The sequence below is a fragment of the Gigantopelta aegis genome, chromosome 6 (genome assembly GCF_016097555.1).
Source record: "Gigantopelta aegis isolate Gae_Host chromosome 6, Gae_host_genome, whole genome shotgun sequence".
Lineage (NCBI taxonomy): Eukaryota > Metazoa > Mollusca > Gastropoda > Neomphalida > Peltospiridae > Gigantopelta > Gigantopelta aegis.
In genome coordinates, this window is record NC_054704.1 from 86,024,819 (window position 1) to 86,040,960 (window position 16,142).

Here is a 16,142-nt window from a genome sequence, read left to right on the forward strand (position 1 = left end):
TTGTGGTTGTTACATTACATTTTGAACATTCCGAAATAATACGATGTAATGAATGCACAAAATCTCGGTCGACAGGCGTGCTACTCAGCATACGGTTTTGGCTTGCTCGATGTTGTTTTCACTCCCCTGGGGCAACTAAAATACACACCCTGCTGTACACATTGCATAGTACTCATCGAAGAACAGTTCAAAGATCATATTAAAGTGATAAATACAATGGAGCATATACTTTTTAAAATTGTTGATACTCCTATTTCTAATAATGTTTTCTTCATGAAAATTGTTATCAGTCGGTAGAAACTTAGACAGTTAAAGTTTGTTATCAGTCGGTAGACACTTAGACAGTTAAAGTTTGTTATCAGTCGGTAGCGACTTAAGACAGTTAAAGTTTGTTATTAGTCAGTAGAGACTTAGACAGTTAAAGTTTGTTATCAGTCGGTAGAGACTTAGACAGTTAAAGTTTGTTATTAGTCAGTAGAGACTTAGACAGTTAAAGTTTGTTATCAGTCGGTAGAAACTTAGACAGTTAAAGTTTGTCATGTTTAACCACTCCACATTGATTTGTTAATCATTGGCTATTGGATGTGAAACATTTGATAATTTTGATATATAGTCTTACAGAGGAAACCTGCTACATTTTTTTATTAGTATCAAGCTATCTTTTATATGCATCTTCCCACAGACAGGATAACACATACCATGTCCTTTGACATACCAGTCTGCACAGGCTGGAATGAGAAATAGCCCAATTGGCCCACTGGTGCATCCCTCTACGTTAACGTTTCCATCTTGGAGCCATATAGATAGTATGAAATGTTTTAGTTGCCAAATGAAAACAAATTGTCGCACATGGGACCAAATCGGTCGCAATGTAGAGGGCTGCGATGGGGATCAATCCTCGACCAACATTCATTCATTTCAACTTATTTTCGTGCTTTTATATCCAATTAAGGTTCAAGCACGCTGTCCTGGGCACATACCTCAGCTATCTGGGTTGTCTGTCCAGGACAGTGGGTTAGTTGTTAGTTGGTTAGTGGTTAGTGAGAGAGAAATGGGTGTAGCGACCTTACACCTACCCACTGAGCCTTTAAAAACTTGCTCTGGGTTGGAGCCGGTACCAGGCTGTGAACCCAGTACCTACCAGCCTGTAGTCCGATGGCTTAACCACTGTGCCACTGAGGCTGGCTAGACCAACAGCACAGCTGGCTAGCATTTTACCACTGGGCTATGTCCCGCCCCTAAAACTTAGAAAGGCCTAAAGGTATTCTTTCTAATCTTAAAACACTCAATACGATGTCATCATAGCCAACAACATTAGTATTTTGCTGCCTACTTTTTTAAAGGTACAAATTTGGATTACAAAATTTAATTTTTTGTATATTTTTAATGTTTGAAGTATCTTCGATTCTATTCTGGGAATTGGTGTAAACTAGACGTGATACATGTGTAGGTTATATTTCAGGCGTTGGCCAAGTTATTCAACCTTACCAATGAAGAAGCCACTTACTGTACGTACGTTAATAGTGGCAGTATTGCTGATACTATTCACTGGATTAGGATGGGTGTAGACAGAGCTGGTAAGTTTTGTAAGGCATAAATTACTGTATGTACATTAACAGTGGCAATATTGCCCATAACACTGACTAGCTTAGAATGGGTGTAGATAGAAGTGGTAAGATTTGTAAGGCACATACAGTATATATATTATTAACAGTTGCAGTACAAAGCTTGTTTTTTCAATGGGAATCAAGGCATCTGATTCCTGTCTTATTACCATATATGAAAATTGTAAATTAGATTTCTCTAACATTACTGACAACAATCTTTGGAGAACAAGCATCTGTCTGATCATTTAAATGGATTGTGGTAGAATTTGACAGACGCCTGCAATATCAGATACCACATACTGAAGTAGGATAGACTGAGCTGGTAATGTAATTGCCATTTATATCCTGTTTCTTAATTCAATTCTTTTACTGCATTCAAGTGACAGACCCTAGTTTGTAAACACTACTGCATATTTTTCACCATTAGAGCCGTTTTTGATCATTGAACTGAGACATTACTTAGATTTTTTTTTTTTTTTTAGTTTATCCATTTCCATAGATCCGAAATGTTTCTGGTCATCCTGGTGTTTCTAATACCACAAAATGCATTTTTCATATATTTACAAATGCACATGCATCTGAGAAATATCAGTTATGGAGATGAACTCTGGTCTGTATTTAAGGATATTTTCACTGTTTTTACGACATAAACGCTTGTTTAACTTTATTGTGATTTTATCCAAATGTGTTACAGGTTTGTAGATTGACCAAACTTAGTGTCCATTTTTATGAGTTGAACCTAGGGTCTGCACCTTTAAGTAAAGCTTGTTTTGTTTAACAGCATCACTAGAGCACATGGATTTATTAATCATCGGCTATTGGATGTCAAACATATGGTCATTTTTTTTACACAGTCATAGAGAGGAAACCTGTTACATTTTTCCATTAGTAGCAAGGGGTCTTTTATATGCACCATCCCACAGACAGGATAGCACATACCACGGCCTTTGATATACCAGTCGTGGTGCACTGGCTGTGACGAGAAAGCAACTTTAAGCTACAAGCTTTATCAGCACAGTATATATACCCACAATATATATAAACACTTGATCTGCATGTTTTCTAAAGCTGAATGCTTTAAACATTTTTATCATGTTTTTGTTTGTAATTTGTAATGCTCATTATGAGGAATTTTTTAATAACAATTTTTGTTACTACTCTGACATGTTTTATAAAGAAAACAAATAACTGATGACACTTTGTTCATTTTAAACTGAGGATTTCAAATTATATCAACTTTTTTGTCTAATATATAGAATAGCAGTAATGAAAGATGTATATTCTCTGACAGGACAGCACATACCATGGCCTTTGGTATAACAGGCACAGGTTCAGATGAAAAAAAGAAAGAAAGATATGTTTTATTTAACGATGCACTCAACACATTTTATTTATGGTTATATGGCATCAGACATATGGTTAAAAGACCACACAGATATTGAGAGAGAAAACCCACTGTCGCCACGTCATGGGCTACTCTTTTCGATTAGCAGCAAGGGATCTTTTATATGCACCATCCCGCAGACAGAGTAGTACATACCACAGCCTTTGATATACCAGTCGTGGTGCACTGGCTGGAATGAGAAAATAGCCCAATGGGGGTTGAGATGAAAACCCCCATTGGATGCAGTGAGGAGGTGCGGGGTGGCAGTCATATGACCTGTCGCACATCAGTTGAGTTGCATTACCTCAGAGATACATACTTACTTCCCTACTTTGACCAAGTATCATCACTACTGATTAAGTAATGTTTTCAGGGTATTTGGAAATGTTTATTTCATTTTTATGGCATACTGAACTTTTCTTTTAGGTTTTCCTGCATGGACAGCTGACGATGATAAGATTCTGCAAGGTAATAATGAAACAGAGAGAGACCGACTGGCTAGTGATTTAGGCATGGACCGATTTCAAACACGAATAGCCTTTTTGGAAAAACAGAAACAATAAAGAGAAAAAAGTCCCATTAAAGAGTAATTTATTTATGAAGACTGTATCACAAAATTACTGGATGAATGTCTTTTGTTGTATAAAACAGTTTTGTACATACTTAGAGCTGAAATGAAAGAAACACTGATTTTGATCTTGTTTAAAGTATCTAAAATTAAAATTGTGTAAATATTGTTAAATGTAAATATCATGTGTCTAAGATGTATATTACAGCATGCTTGACAAATGAGACTTGTTCACTGCTAGACTGGGTTTTTTTGTGCCAAACATTAGATGAACGTGATGTGCTTTAGAATATGATGGTACCAGTCAAATTGTTCACAAGTTCTGGGCCTCCTAAACATGTGAGTGGTTGGCATTCTAGAAATGAACTGACGGGTTACTACTCTTTAGATTGATCCCCGTCGGTGGCCCCATTGGGCTTTTTCTCGTTCCAGCCAGTGCTCCACAACTGGTGTAATAAAGGCCGTGATATGTACTCTCCTCTCTGTGGTATGGTGCATATAAAAGATCCCTTGCTGCTAATTGAAGAGTAGCCCATGAATGGCGACAGCGGGTTTCCTGTCTCAATATCTGTGTGGTCTGTAACCATATGTCTGATGCCATATAACCATAAATAAAATGTGTTGAGTGCGTCGTTAAATGAAACATTTCCTTCCTTCCTGACTCCTTAGAAGTGCTATAATGTTAAGTGGTGGAGAGATCAGGCGATTTACTGGCTAGGGAAGTACAGAAATGGTGTGTTGACTCATGAAGTCGACTGCAACATTGGCCCTATTGAATAACAGTGTTGGGACCCATTGTACTTTGTGTTAAACATTCGCTTACTTTGTTTTGTATGTAATATGTAAGTTTATATCAATAAGGATGCCACACATAATACAGTATGGAAACATTTGTCAACAGTCTTGTTAAATTGTACATTTTGAAAAACAAAATATCGTATTTTCTTGTTTCCCCAAGGACACACATGGTTCCCTGTCCATGTATGTAAATTTCTAGAACTATAAAAGGGTTTATCCCTCTCCTTCCAAGAGGGAAGCCATTTCTGACATTGATCCACCTATTGCAGTAGTGAATGTACAATAAGCTTTGTACTAAATGAATTGATGAGTTTGTAAATAAACCTTTATATAAACTGTGATATAGCATCTTGTGTTTCTCCAATGCAGATTTTTGTATTCCATGTATACAATGTTTGGTGTAATGTAGCTTTATTTGAAGGTTTTCACTGGTTTCTAAGCAAAGCTTGAGTGAACTGTCAACTTAATCTAGCATTTAAAAATTGTATCATCTAATTTCTATGAAATTTGAAATTGCAAATGAAATTGCAATTTATGCAGACAAAAAGTTTGCTTCAAATAAATAACTACCTTAAATAGCTTGCCTTATCATGTTTTTGGGTGGGTTTTTGTTTGTCGGTATACAAAGGTTGATGATAGGACATTCTAGCACAATTGTTTTGGCTTCGTACACAATAAACAATCTTACCATAGTTTCACTTCAGACCCATTTGTATATGCATGTCTTTGTTAGCTCATATTAAGGTCTGTATGTATGTCCATCTGTCCGTCTGTCCATTAATTTTTGTTTTCCATGACATTTCCTTATTAAATTAGGATCACCAAACCTTGCATTCAGGTACTACTTGTGTGCAGAAGGTAATTGTTTCTTATTACATTTTTTTCTTCTTAAAATATTCATACACATCAAAGAAAACATTTCCAACAGCAATTTTACATCAACAGTTTTCCAGCATTCTGAAAATAGAAGCGTTATGTGCTAGGTTTTTGGGTCGTATTATGGTATAGCGTTGTCCATCAGTCCATACATCTTGTCTGGACCATATCTTGCATACAGATGCATACAGGACCATCAAACCTCACATGTAGGAACAACTTAGGATAGTGGTGTGTCACATACTATTACTAGGTCACTGTGACCTACTTTTCAGTCTACTACACATAACAGTAAATCCCTGTCCCGACCATATCTTGCATACAGGACCATCAAACCTCAGATGTAGGAACAACTTGGGATGGTGGTATGTCGCATACTATTACTAGGTCACTGTGACCTACTTTTCATGGTCTACTGCACATAACGGTAAATCCTTGTCTGGACCATATATTGTATACAGATTCATACAGGACCATCAAACCTCACATGTAGGAACAACTTGGGATGGTGGTGTGTTGTGTTCTATTACTAGGTCACTGATCTACTTTTCATGGTCTACTGCACATAACAGTAAATCCTTGTCCGGACGATTTCTTATATACAAATGCATACAGGACCATCAAACCTGTAGGAACAATTTGGGATGGTGGTTGGTCCAAAATAAAGTGTTCATCCATCCCATTGCAAATATTTCACACAATTAGAATTGAATCATACCCGTAACATATTCATTAATATAGATGTGGTTATCCATCAAACTCCTGATGTGTGTATCATGTACCTTGCATGTAGCGGATTTGTTGAACTTTGACAACTGGATATTGAAATTAAAGTTCTTTTGAAAAAGAAAAATTTATTGCAAGTGGAAAATCATACAGGAAATACACATGCTAATACGTAACTGACACCAAGTTTAGTATCCTCTGAACTATGTTTTCAGTGACACCTTTCTGTCTTGTGGTCATGTTTGGGCTGTTCATCTTTTGTTTTGAACTACCACCAATGTGCAATAATAGGCCTATGAGGTTTACAGTGTTTATCTTTATTTTAACACACGTTTATATACTCTGTCAAAAAGGAAACGCATAGGCAAAATATTCATGGATTTATCTCTTTAATACAAAGTGGCATAATTTCGTTATTTATGATCGTATCACAGTCAAATTTGACATGAGTATGTGACAATATTCTTGCTATGGACCGACGGCAGTGGAGGCATTTTTGTCACCAAACAGCATCGCACGAGGGCGCTGAAATCAGTACCTTGTGTAGCCACCAGCAGCAGCAATCACTGCGCGACATCTCCTTGGCATAGACTGAATGAGTCTGAATCCGGGGACGTGGAACCCTGGCCCATTCTTCCTGCAGTGCATGTGACAGTTGTGGAAGTGTCTGAGGCTCCGTGTCACGCTGGTGTACACGTCTGTCCAGTTCGTCCCATAGATGTTCAATGGGGTTGAGATCTGGCAATTTGGATGGCCATGGCAGCACATTAATGTTCTCATTCTGTAGGTAATCCATTGTTACACATGCCGTATGCGGCCTGGCATTGTCCTGCTGAAAGAGTTCTTTTTGTTGATCCAAAATGGGAAGCATGTGACGGCGAAGAATTTCATCCCGGTAGCGTACACCTGTCAGGTTGCCTTGTACAAACACAAGTTCACTTCTGCCAGTGTTATGAGATGGCTCCCCACATCATGACACTCTCTCCACAGAATCTGTCAACTTGGGCGACACAGTTGTTGGCAAAACGTTCATTGCAGCATCTGTAAACACGTTGTCGTCCATCACGTCGCTGTAGAAGGAAATGTGACTCGTCTCTAAACCATACTTGCCGCCAGTTTCCCAAGTTCCAACCCTGTACATTAGTGCTCCAGCGAACATGTAAATGTCGATGTTGACGTCGCAGGACGGGGCCAACATACGGTCTCCTTGCCTGTAAACCAGCTTCTTGAAGTCTGTTCCGAATGGTTTGTGCAGACACCCTTCTCAAACCAGGTATGCATCCAGCAATGTTCGTTGCTGTGGCAGTTCGGTGACGCAAGTGCAGAACCCGGATGTAGCGATCTTGTGCTGCAGTTGTTATGTGAGGTCTTCCACTTCTGGGCCGGTCTTCAGCTGATTGAAACTGCTGGTACCTGCCCCAGAGACGTGAAATGCTGTTCTGATGGACGTTCATGTGGCATGTGACTGCTGACTGCGATTCACCTAACTAGAGGCGGCCTATTGCAATGTTTCGATTCAGCAGGCTTAGTCTTGGCATCTTGTAACTCGTCCACGTCAAAATGGAAATGAAGCATCTATGCGAGCATTGCAGCTTTAAATACCCACTACTACAAATAAATAATACAATAACAACATATTCTTTTTTTTCAATCTTTATTTGATTTTTTAGAAACAACAACAATAAGAACTGGTAATATGATTTGGTAATGAACGTAGCCAACATGAAAAAAATGAAGGTTTTATCAATAAAAAAAATAAAAAAAAGTTATCAGAATCTAGTGTACTAATATGTCTCACTGTCGTTTGACCATATCTTTTCTAGATGCAGTTTTGGGTGAGAGGGTGACTAACTCAAAATATGTCTTCTTTGCAACTACTGACAATAGGTTTAGATAATAATAATACATGTGCATATTTGTAAGTACCCTGGTAACACATTATTTGTATCTATTCAGTGTTCATTTATAAAAAAAAACTATTGCACATCTGGACCTAGTGGCAGATAGTTGCTTAGGGTTGGGCTTTTGGTTTGACAAAAGCTTTTTTCCCTCTTGATTATGTAGGCATGAAAACACACACGCACACTTGCTCACTCACAAATACACACAATAAGATAAGATGTTTCTGCGGGACACTGGGAAAATATACATTACCAAAAGAAATGCAGGGTCGTAGCTAGTGGGTAAAAATAATAGAAACTTAAAGAAAATCCTCTTCTTAACCGTTTGAGGAGTTTTAATTATGTAAATGACTGCAAAATGGTATCTCAGGGTGTCTAGATTTCAAGTTTCCTGGGGGGCATGCCTCCAGACCTCCTAGTGTCTTGCACCAATCTGATTAAAATTATCTCTACTGGTCTCACCAGTAGATCTAACAGCACTGCGTGGAACCCCATGTCCAGGTGACATTTCATCTATAAATAACAATTTAAATATCGACCAATTACACTTCGCCTTTTATAGCGTTATTCGGGAGCATACAAACTCTAAAAATATCGGACGAGACTATTTGTGCAAAAGGCAAACTTGTTGGTCTATTTCAACATTGAAAAAACAGGGGGAAAGTGCAGTAATAAACTCTGGATTGTATACTAGTATAAACAGATTTTATGGTTATTCCATCACAGGTATTTTTTTCGTCTTGAAAGGAATTTTATATAAAATTTTATATTGAAATTAGTTTCCGGCATACTTCGTAATTCACCCGAATCATTTCATATACCCTTGGCATAATTCCGAATGTTTTCAAATTCTTTTCAGATCACTGGCATGATTTTGCAAGTAAGGTTTTGTTTGGTCGAATGAAAGGTCAACTGGACATGAGCTCCAACGGGCTGCTGTTAGATCCACATGTAATAGTGGAGCTAATTTTAAAATTAGATTGGTCTTGCACCTTCCATACACCTTCCATGCTTGTTCATTCCAAGAATTCATCTGCCCCTCTCCCCTTAGCTACAGCCCAGAAATGTAACGCTTTTTGTGTGTATGTTGATGGTTAAAATGTTAGTTAAACATTAGCTGGGATAGGAATTTGATCAAAGTAAATCCATATGCAAGCAGATGGTGCTTGGAAATTGCACATATTAAGTATCAAATACATTTTGATCCAAGACTGCATCTAGTAGGCCTAACATTAGGGTTTCTAGCTTTTATGTTGATGACCATCTTTTAATAATTTGCTCAAAATATCAACAAAAACTGGTCACCTATAATGTACAAGTACAAAATTCAAAATGTTTGTAGCAAAATATCCTTTGAAAACATAGGTTGTTCACCATATTACACAGTTCTTGACATAAAAAAGTAAAAAGTGTACAAAATGTTATCAGTACAGTGTATTTGAATACAAAATAAATAAATAATCTTCACTGTAATATCTACATACTACACCTTGTTGAACACAAGACAGTAATAATACAAGAGAAAATGAAAAATTAGAAATGAAATATTGCACAAACAATGGGCTGTGTTTACTGATCACCTAGAACAGTGAGCACACTCTCTTAGGGATACTGTAACAGCCAGCTGCTAGAATCCACCTGTACAATGTGTGTACTATTTACAATACAAAAATATACAATCTCACAGAAAACAGATCGACTCAGCCTTCTGTCGGTTACTTTATGATCTACCAAACTGTTCACAGATATTAACATTTTCATAAACATTAAGAAAGTGTCTGCTAGTTGGGTGAGAGTATATTATTTGCCAGCATATATTTAAAAAAAACACACCCCTCAAATCTATTAAAACTCAACACTTTATATGTATACTCTTTATATGTACACTTTGTTTTTAAAAGGGGAGGTGGAATGCAAAAGAAAACTTGTTCTCTTTGTACTTCTGTCCCAGGTCAGGTCACTGGTTATCCAGATACCGGACCCGAGACAGACATGCTCGAAACTCTAAATGTATATGAGCATGTTAATACATATTGGCTTGACTCTTTGTACACTTATAAAAATGTTAATTATGAACAGCCCCAAATAAAACACAATGGCCACTAAGGAAACATAATGGCCCCTCATATTAACCCTTTCATTCAACCACATAATGGCCCCTCATATTAACCCTTTCATTCAACCACATAATGGCCCCTCATATTAACCCTTTCATTCAACCACATAATGGCCCCTCATATTAACCCTTTCATTCAATCAGTCTAACCACAAGCGTAAGCTTAGTGGATTTTTCAATCAGACTTGGGCGGAGTGAAAAAAATTATACATTTCCTCACAGATTTTTATCCTGCAATCCTTATATACATTGGCAAGATGGGTGACGAAAAATATAGACCAAGTAACATAACCCTGACTCTTATTTCAGACTAGGTTTTTAATTACATACACTTTATGTCAAAATCTCAAATTTGGGGAAAAAGATATATAAATATTCGGGCAAAATGTACTAACCTGAGACCTTTTTACAATGTATTTCCATCATTCTACCCTCAAAATTAGTTGAAAAATGTGCAACGATTCGTTTACAACCCTATATAGCTGTTTGGCAGTAATGCTAATATCAATAAATGTTGTTGAATAAATTCTGGCATTTCTGTTTAATTCAGGTAAAAGCCTCCTATAAAAATGGGAGCCCATACGCCTTTGGTGTCTTACAAAGAATGGAAATGTTTTATTTAACGACACACTCAACACATTTTATTTACGGTTATATGGTGTTGGACATATGGTTTACAAAGAATGGTGTCAAGTATATGACATCATAGTGCAAAATCTTTTCTATATGAAACTGCATGTTCACCTAACATTTACCTAACAAAACTGAATAAGTATGATTATTCAACTTTGTTTTTGTTGGACTGCATGGTAAATACAGTGACTGATTACTGCCTTAAGGGTTGGACTGTTTTCTTTTTTTAAGTCAAATGGTAAATGTCAAAGATATATATGGAAGTTCACTGGAGACATCACACACATTTACAACAATGTATTTTAGTGCAACAATCTAATCTGATATTAGAACATCTATAGAAAATGGTATCAGTATAAAAATAGTTGGAATTCGGTAGGTGGGTTTTAAAATGTCATTAAAGAACAAGAAATAAAAACTGAAAATTGAAGTTTAATTTTGGGAATTCATTTCTTATGGCTTTATACTTGTGATATATACTTTGTACATGTGAATCTTTATTTTAAAAATTCAGGAATATGTTGGTGATAATAATTTTTTTTATTATTATTTAAGTTGAATTAGTTAAAGCTGTCCTAACTAGTTAAAAATGACCACTTAAACCACGTGGCTGTTAATCATAGGTGGTCACAGGGCAGGTTTTACTGTATTCAATACAAAGAGAAATTTTGTCCTTTAATTTAAACACAAATAACAGATAACAGGTCACATTTCTTACAATGAAACAATCATAAGAGGAATATAACAGTTCACACAATTACTGTCAACATCCATTACCGGTAATAACAATTGTTGTTCAATTCCTGTACAGAGTGAACATTCATAATCTTTATGTCCTTTTGTCTATTAATGTCATTATCAATAACTGTTCACATATGCCCAGTAACAATGAAATCATAAACATTCACAATGAAATCTTTATGCCCTTTTTGTCCCTTGATGATAACTTCATTAACAGGAATCGGACAAGTCTCCTGGGGAAAAGTTAATTTTTTCATCTTCAGGCACAACATGTAGCTGGAATGACATACAGGGGTCCATTGACTGGTGGCATGAGTTGTTGGTACCTTCAGTACTTGTGGGTAGCATCATGTGATTGGAGCTGGCATCATTTAGCATCATCTGTCCAGACTGGTGCGGCATCATCATGTGTGCATCAGGTCTCATCACTGCAAATTAAATAGGAAATAAATAAATAAAATTATAGCTGCTATCTATATGTATGTTTTTATGTGTTCATCAGTACAGATGAATGTGCTGGGAATTTTGAAGGGCAGGTTTTGTGGCCAATGGAGGATCATTGTATGAAATTTTAGAACAATCCAATAAAACTCTCTAAGAAGATAAGACTTCAAAGTAAAAGTTAATGGACAGATGTCAACAGACAGACACCAGGCAAATCATTATTAGAAAAGCACCAATGATGAATGTCATAGCAGAGTTAAAAAAATTATTTAAATCTTTTAAATTTAAAACTAGGAGAAAATAGATTTCAAAAATTTTCAATGTTAAATTTTTATTTAAATTTTAAAAATTTAATATAAATTCAAAAGTATTTCCTTATTGGTTTCTAAAGACTGCCCCAGAGAATCAGAGTACCAAATTTCAGAACTATTTGATGAACTGTCTAGGAGAAGATAGACTCAACTTTTCAATATAAATTTTAAAAACATTTAATAAAACTTTTTTTCTTCAAAATATCTCTCTGTTTGTGAAGACGAGACTATCCAATAAAAACTATAAAAAATTTCCAAAATATCTTCTATTAGTTTGTGAAGTCTGCCCCAGAGAATTTTCAATTTAAATTTTAAAAACATTTAATAAAAGTACCAAAATTCTAAATTTCTTAAATGTATCTCTATTAGTGTGCCCCAGAGGATCATTATACCAAGTTTCATAACAATGCAATAGAAACTCTATAAAGAAGATAGACTTCAAAGCAAAAATTGATGATCTGGTGTGCGCGCGCTCTCTCTCTCTCTCTCTCTCTCTCTCTCTCTCTCTCTCTCTCTCTTCCTCTCTCTCTCTCTCTCTCTCTCTCTCTCTCTCTCTCTCTCTCTCTCTCTCTCTCTCTCTCTCGTAATTATAGTAATGGTGGATTAATGATAATGGTTTGGTCTAACAGACTATCGGTTCTGTGATTACACTAGTGAAGACGATTGTTTCCGTGAAATCTAGAGGCCTGAAAGAGTTTGCGTATGCTCACCTGTACTGTCGACTGCTAGTCCCTGTATTGGCGGCGCCTGGTGCTGCTGGACGTGTCTCAGGTGGTCTGTGATGATCATCAGTTGCTGCTGCTGCCACAAGATGGCGCTGCGCAGCTGGTCAGATGTTTGGCGCAGCTCATCCTCAAACAGTCTGTGAACCGTCGTCAAGTAGGATTCAGGCGACTGAAACGCAAACAGTCATCAAATTATGGGATGAAACCTCAAATAGCAGTTACCTACACTAAGTTGCCACATATATTCAGTCTACATCAAAACAAACATTCATGAAATTATGTCAAGAAACTTAACCTAGTAGCCGCCTCTTAAATTGCCACATATCTATAGTCTACATACAGAATTAATATGAATCAAACTTAATAATTTTAAATAAATTAAAGAAAGTTAAATATTTTCATTTCTTTTGTCATTCAGTATATTTGTCTCCATTCATACCGAGTGTTCTTCACTGTTAGGCAGATCATCTACTTTCACTTTTTATCTGCCCCCCACCAAGTTTGTTTTGTATGATTATACAAACAGATAAGACTCGGGACTGCTATGCATATTCAGTGATGTTTATGGAATATTATTGCTCAATGTTCATCAGTATGTTAATGTATTAATAAAACCATAAAAATGTGATGTCTATATGTTTTACGGGTCGGTTTAGGATCGATCCCTGTCGGTGGACCCATTGGGCTATTTCTCGTTCCAGCCAGTGCTCCACAACTGGTGTAACAAAGGCCATGGCATGTACTATCCTGTCTTTGGAATGGTGCATATAAAAGATCCCTTGCTGCTAATCAAAAAGAGTAGCCCATGAAGTGGTGACAGCAGGTTTCCTCTCTCAATATCTGTGTGGTCCTTAACCATATGTCTGATGCCATATAACCATAAATAAAATGTGTTGAGTGCGTTGTTAAATAAAACATTTCCTTCCTTCCATTTTGATTCACTGCTCTCTGGTGAACAGACAGCCAAAATGATATTTGAAGTGTCACGTCATATCTTAGAACAGAATAATTAATATATTAGTCCTTTGCTTTTCCTAGAATGATTAACATATGCATGTCGGAAAGCTGCATCACTGTGTTTGGTAATAATATTCACCACAACAAGACAGAAATAAGATTCGTGCACACACAATCCTTTGATGAGAATATAGTATGTTATTTATTAAATTACACAACAATAACACATATATGTATCACCATGATCGAAACTATTGCTTTGTGATGTATAAGTTAACAGCAAGCACAAGCATTGTAAATAAGTTTCAGTTATGAAGAAATTTAAATTGATTTTAAATCTGTTTTTGAGGATATGTAACAAATAGATTATACCACTTTTGTGTCCGTTCTGGATACCATTTATAATATTTTACAACTCGAAAAAACATATCTAACTCGCTTTGGTTTAGTTTTCATACATGCAGCATTCTCTATGTACATAGTAAATACTAAACAATCATTGTCTAAAACTAAATGGAATAACTGTCGAACAATGTATCAACTTGTGTTATTGAAACAGACAGCTAGGCCTACTAGTTGGCAATGCTGGCAGAATCTTTACCTTTTACTTTGAAGTAAAAGTAAAGTAAAGTTTGTTTTATTTAACGACGCCGCTAGAGCACATTGATTTTTTATCTTATCATCGGCTATTGGACATCAAACATATGGTCATTCTGACACTGTTTTTAGAGGAAACCCGCTGTCGCCACATAGGCTACTCTTTTTACGACAGGCAGCAAGGGATCTTTTATTTGCGCTTCCCACAGGCAGGATAGCACAAACCATGGCCTTTGTTGAACCAGTTATGGATCACTGGTCGGTACAAGTGGTTTACACCTACCCATTGAGCCTTGCGGAGCACTCACTCAGGGTTTGGAGTCGGTATCTGGATTAAAAATCCCATGCCTCGACTGGGATCCGAACCCAGTACCTACCAGCCTGTAGACCGATGGCCTGCCACGACACCACCGAGGCCGGTATACTTTGAAGTAAAACGCAAAACTGAACACTCACAGGACTCACTGTCAAGTACTTTGTCTACAGGGGAGAGCTGATCTTGACTCATATATGGTTCCAATTTTGTCTTCAGGAGGACTGCCACATTTGTAGCGGTTAAGAGTTCAGGCTCCAAAACCTTTCTACAGGTTCCATAAACACACAGATGTCTGAATCCACACACGGATGTATAAAGAATAACATTTTAAGCAAGAAACTAATTGTTTGTCAGAAATATCGTACAATGTATTTAGAGGGAGAAAGTTGGTTTTGTTTAATGACACCACTAGAGCACATTGATTTATTAATCATCGGCTATTGCATGTCAAACATGGTCATTTTTGACAGTCATAGAGAGGAAACCCACTACATTTTTTCATTAGTAGCAAGGGATCTTTTATATGCACCATCCCACAGACAGGATAGTACATACCACAGCCTTTAATATACCAGTCGTGGTGCACTAGCTGGAACGAGAAATAACCCAATGTACCCACCTACAGAGATCGATCCCAAACCGACCATGCATCAAGCGAGCACTTTACCACTGGGCTATGTCCCACCACTTACAGGGAGAAGTACTTCCAACTTGGTTATTATTACACAGTAATCGGCACATACAGACACGAGCATTGGATCAGTATTTTCACTACCTAATCCCATCTAATCATCTACCCACCTGGTGATTGTTTGGCGTCAGAGACATCGTCGACACACTGTTGGCCATCGTCTGTAAATTTCTCATTGTCATTGAGTTGGACGGCTGGAAAATATAAAACATTCTCTCATCCTCAAATATATATATGGAACAGAGCTATCCCATGAAAGAAAGCCATGTAAGAAATGTCTATCTTACATGGGATATCACACGCTTGCGTTTAACATGAAGTCATTTGTAATATATGACATTATATTAATGTGAGGTGGTGACGTGAGGTCATTAGACACAGTTTTAAATTAATATTTTGTAGTGTTAAATATTATTTAACACATGAAACAAACATGGCAAATACGATAGTGTAGTTTATTTATGATAAAATGGTCAAATAAAAAAAGTTACTTGCTCAGCCATCTTTGTTCGTGTAAAATATTGGTTTATTTACTGAATGAATAAGAAAAAAAGACTCCCATCATATGCAGTCACGTGGGATAGAAAAAGTACACGCCTCATCCCAGGTCGAAATGTTTACCACCTCGGGTGTACTTTTTCTATCCAACATGACCGCATATGATGGAGTCTTATATTCTCATTGATTTATTATTATTATTTATTATTATTATTATTATTATTACTATTGTAATTAAAACCTTTTTTTTTTT

General features: G+C 36.6%; 2 protein-coding genes across 3 annotated transcripts in view; one reads left to right on the forward strand and one right to left on the reverse strand.

The window, feature by feature from the left end:
• Nucleotides 1-4,070, forward strand: part of LOC121374911 (protein SCAF11-like) — a 34,610-nt gene extending 30,540 nt beyond the window's left edge. Inside the window, exons 10-11 of one of the 2 annotated variants that reach the window (XM_041502044.1) lie at nucleotides 1,463-1,577; nucleotides 3,418-4,070. In XM_041502044.1, coding sequence (XP_041357978.1) covers nucleotides 1,463-1,577; nucleotides 3,418-3,554 — 252 coding nt within the window. In that variant the 3' untranslated portion in view covers nucleotides 3,555-4,070. The remainder of the gene's footprint in view (nucleotides 1-1,462; nucleotides 1,578-3,417) is intronic. The other variant, XM_041502045.1, reaches the window with a different exon arrangement.
• A 4,644-nt stretch (nucleotides 4,071-8,714) lies between these two features.
• Nucleotides 8,715-16,142, reverse strand: part of LOC121374764 (circadian locomoter output cycles protein kaput-like) — a 50,731-nt gene continuing 43,303 nt past the window's right edge. The window contains exons 13-15 of the mRNA XM_041501872.1: nucleotides 15,502-15,585; nucleotides 12,816-12,999; nucleotides 8,715-11,778 (exon numbers count right to left, since the gene is read on the reverse strand). Of these exons, the coding sequence (XP_041357806.1) occupies nucleotides 11,561-11,778; nucleotides 12,816-12,999; nucleotides 15,502-15,585 (486 nt within the window). The 3' untranslated portion in view covers nucleotides 8,715-11,560. The remainder of the gene's footprint in view (nucleotides 11,779-12,815; nucleotides 13,000-15,501; nucleotides 15,586-16,142) is intronic.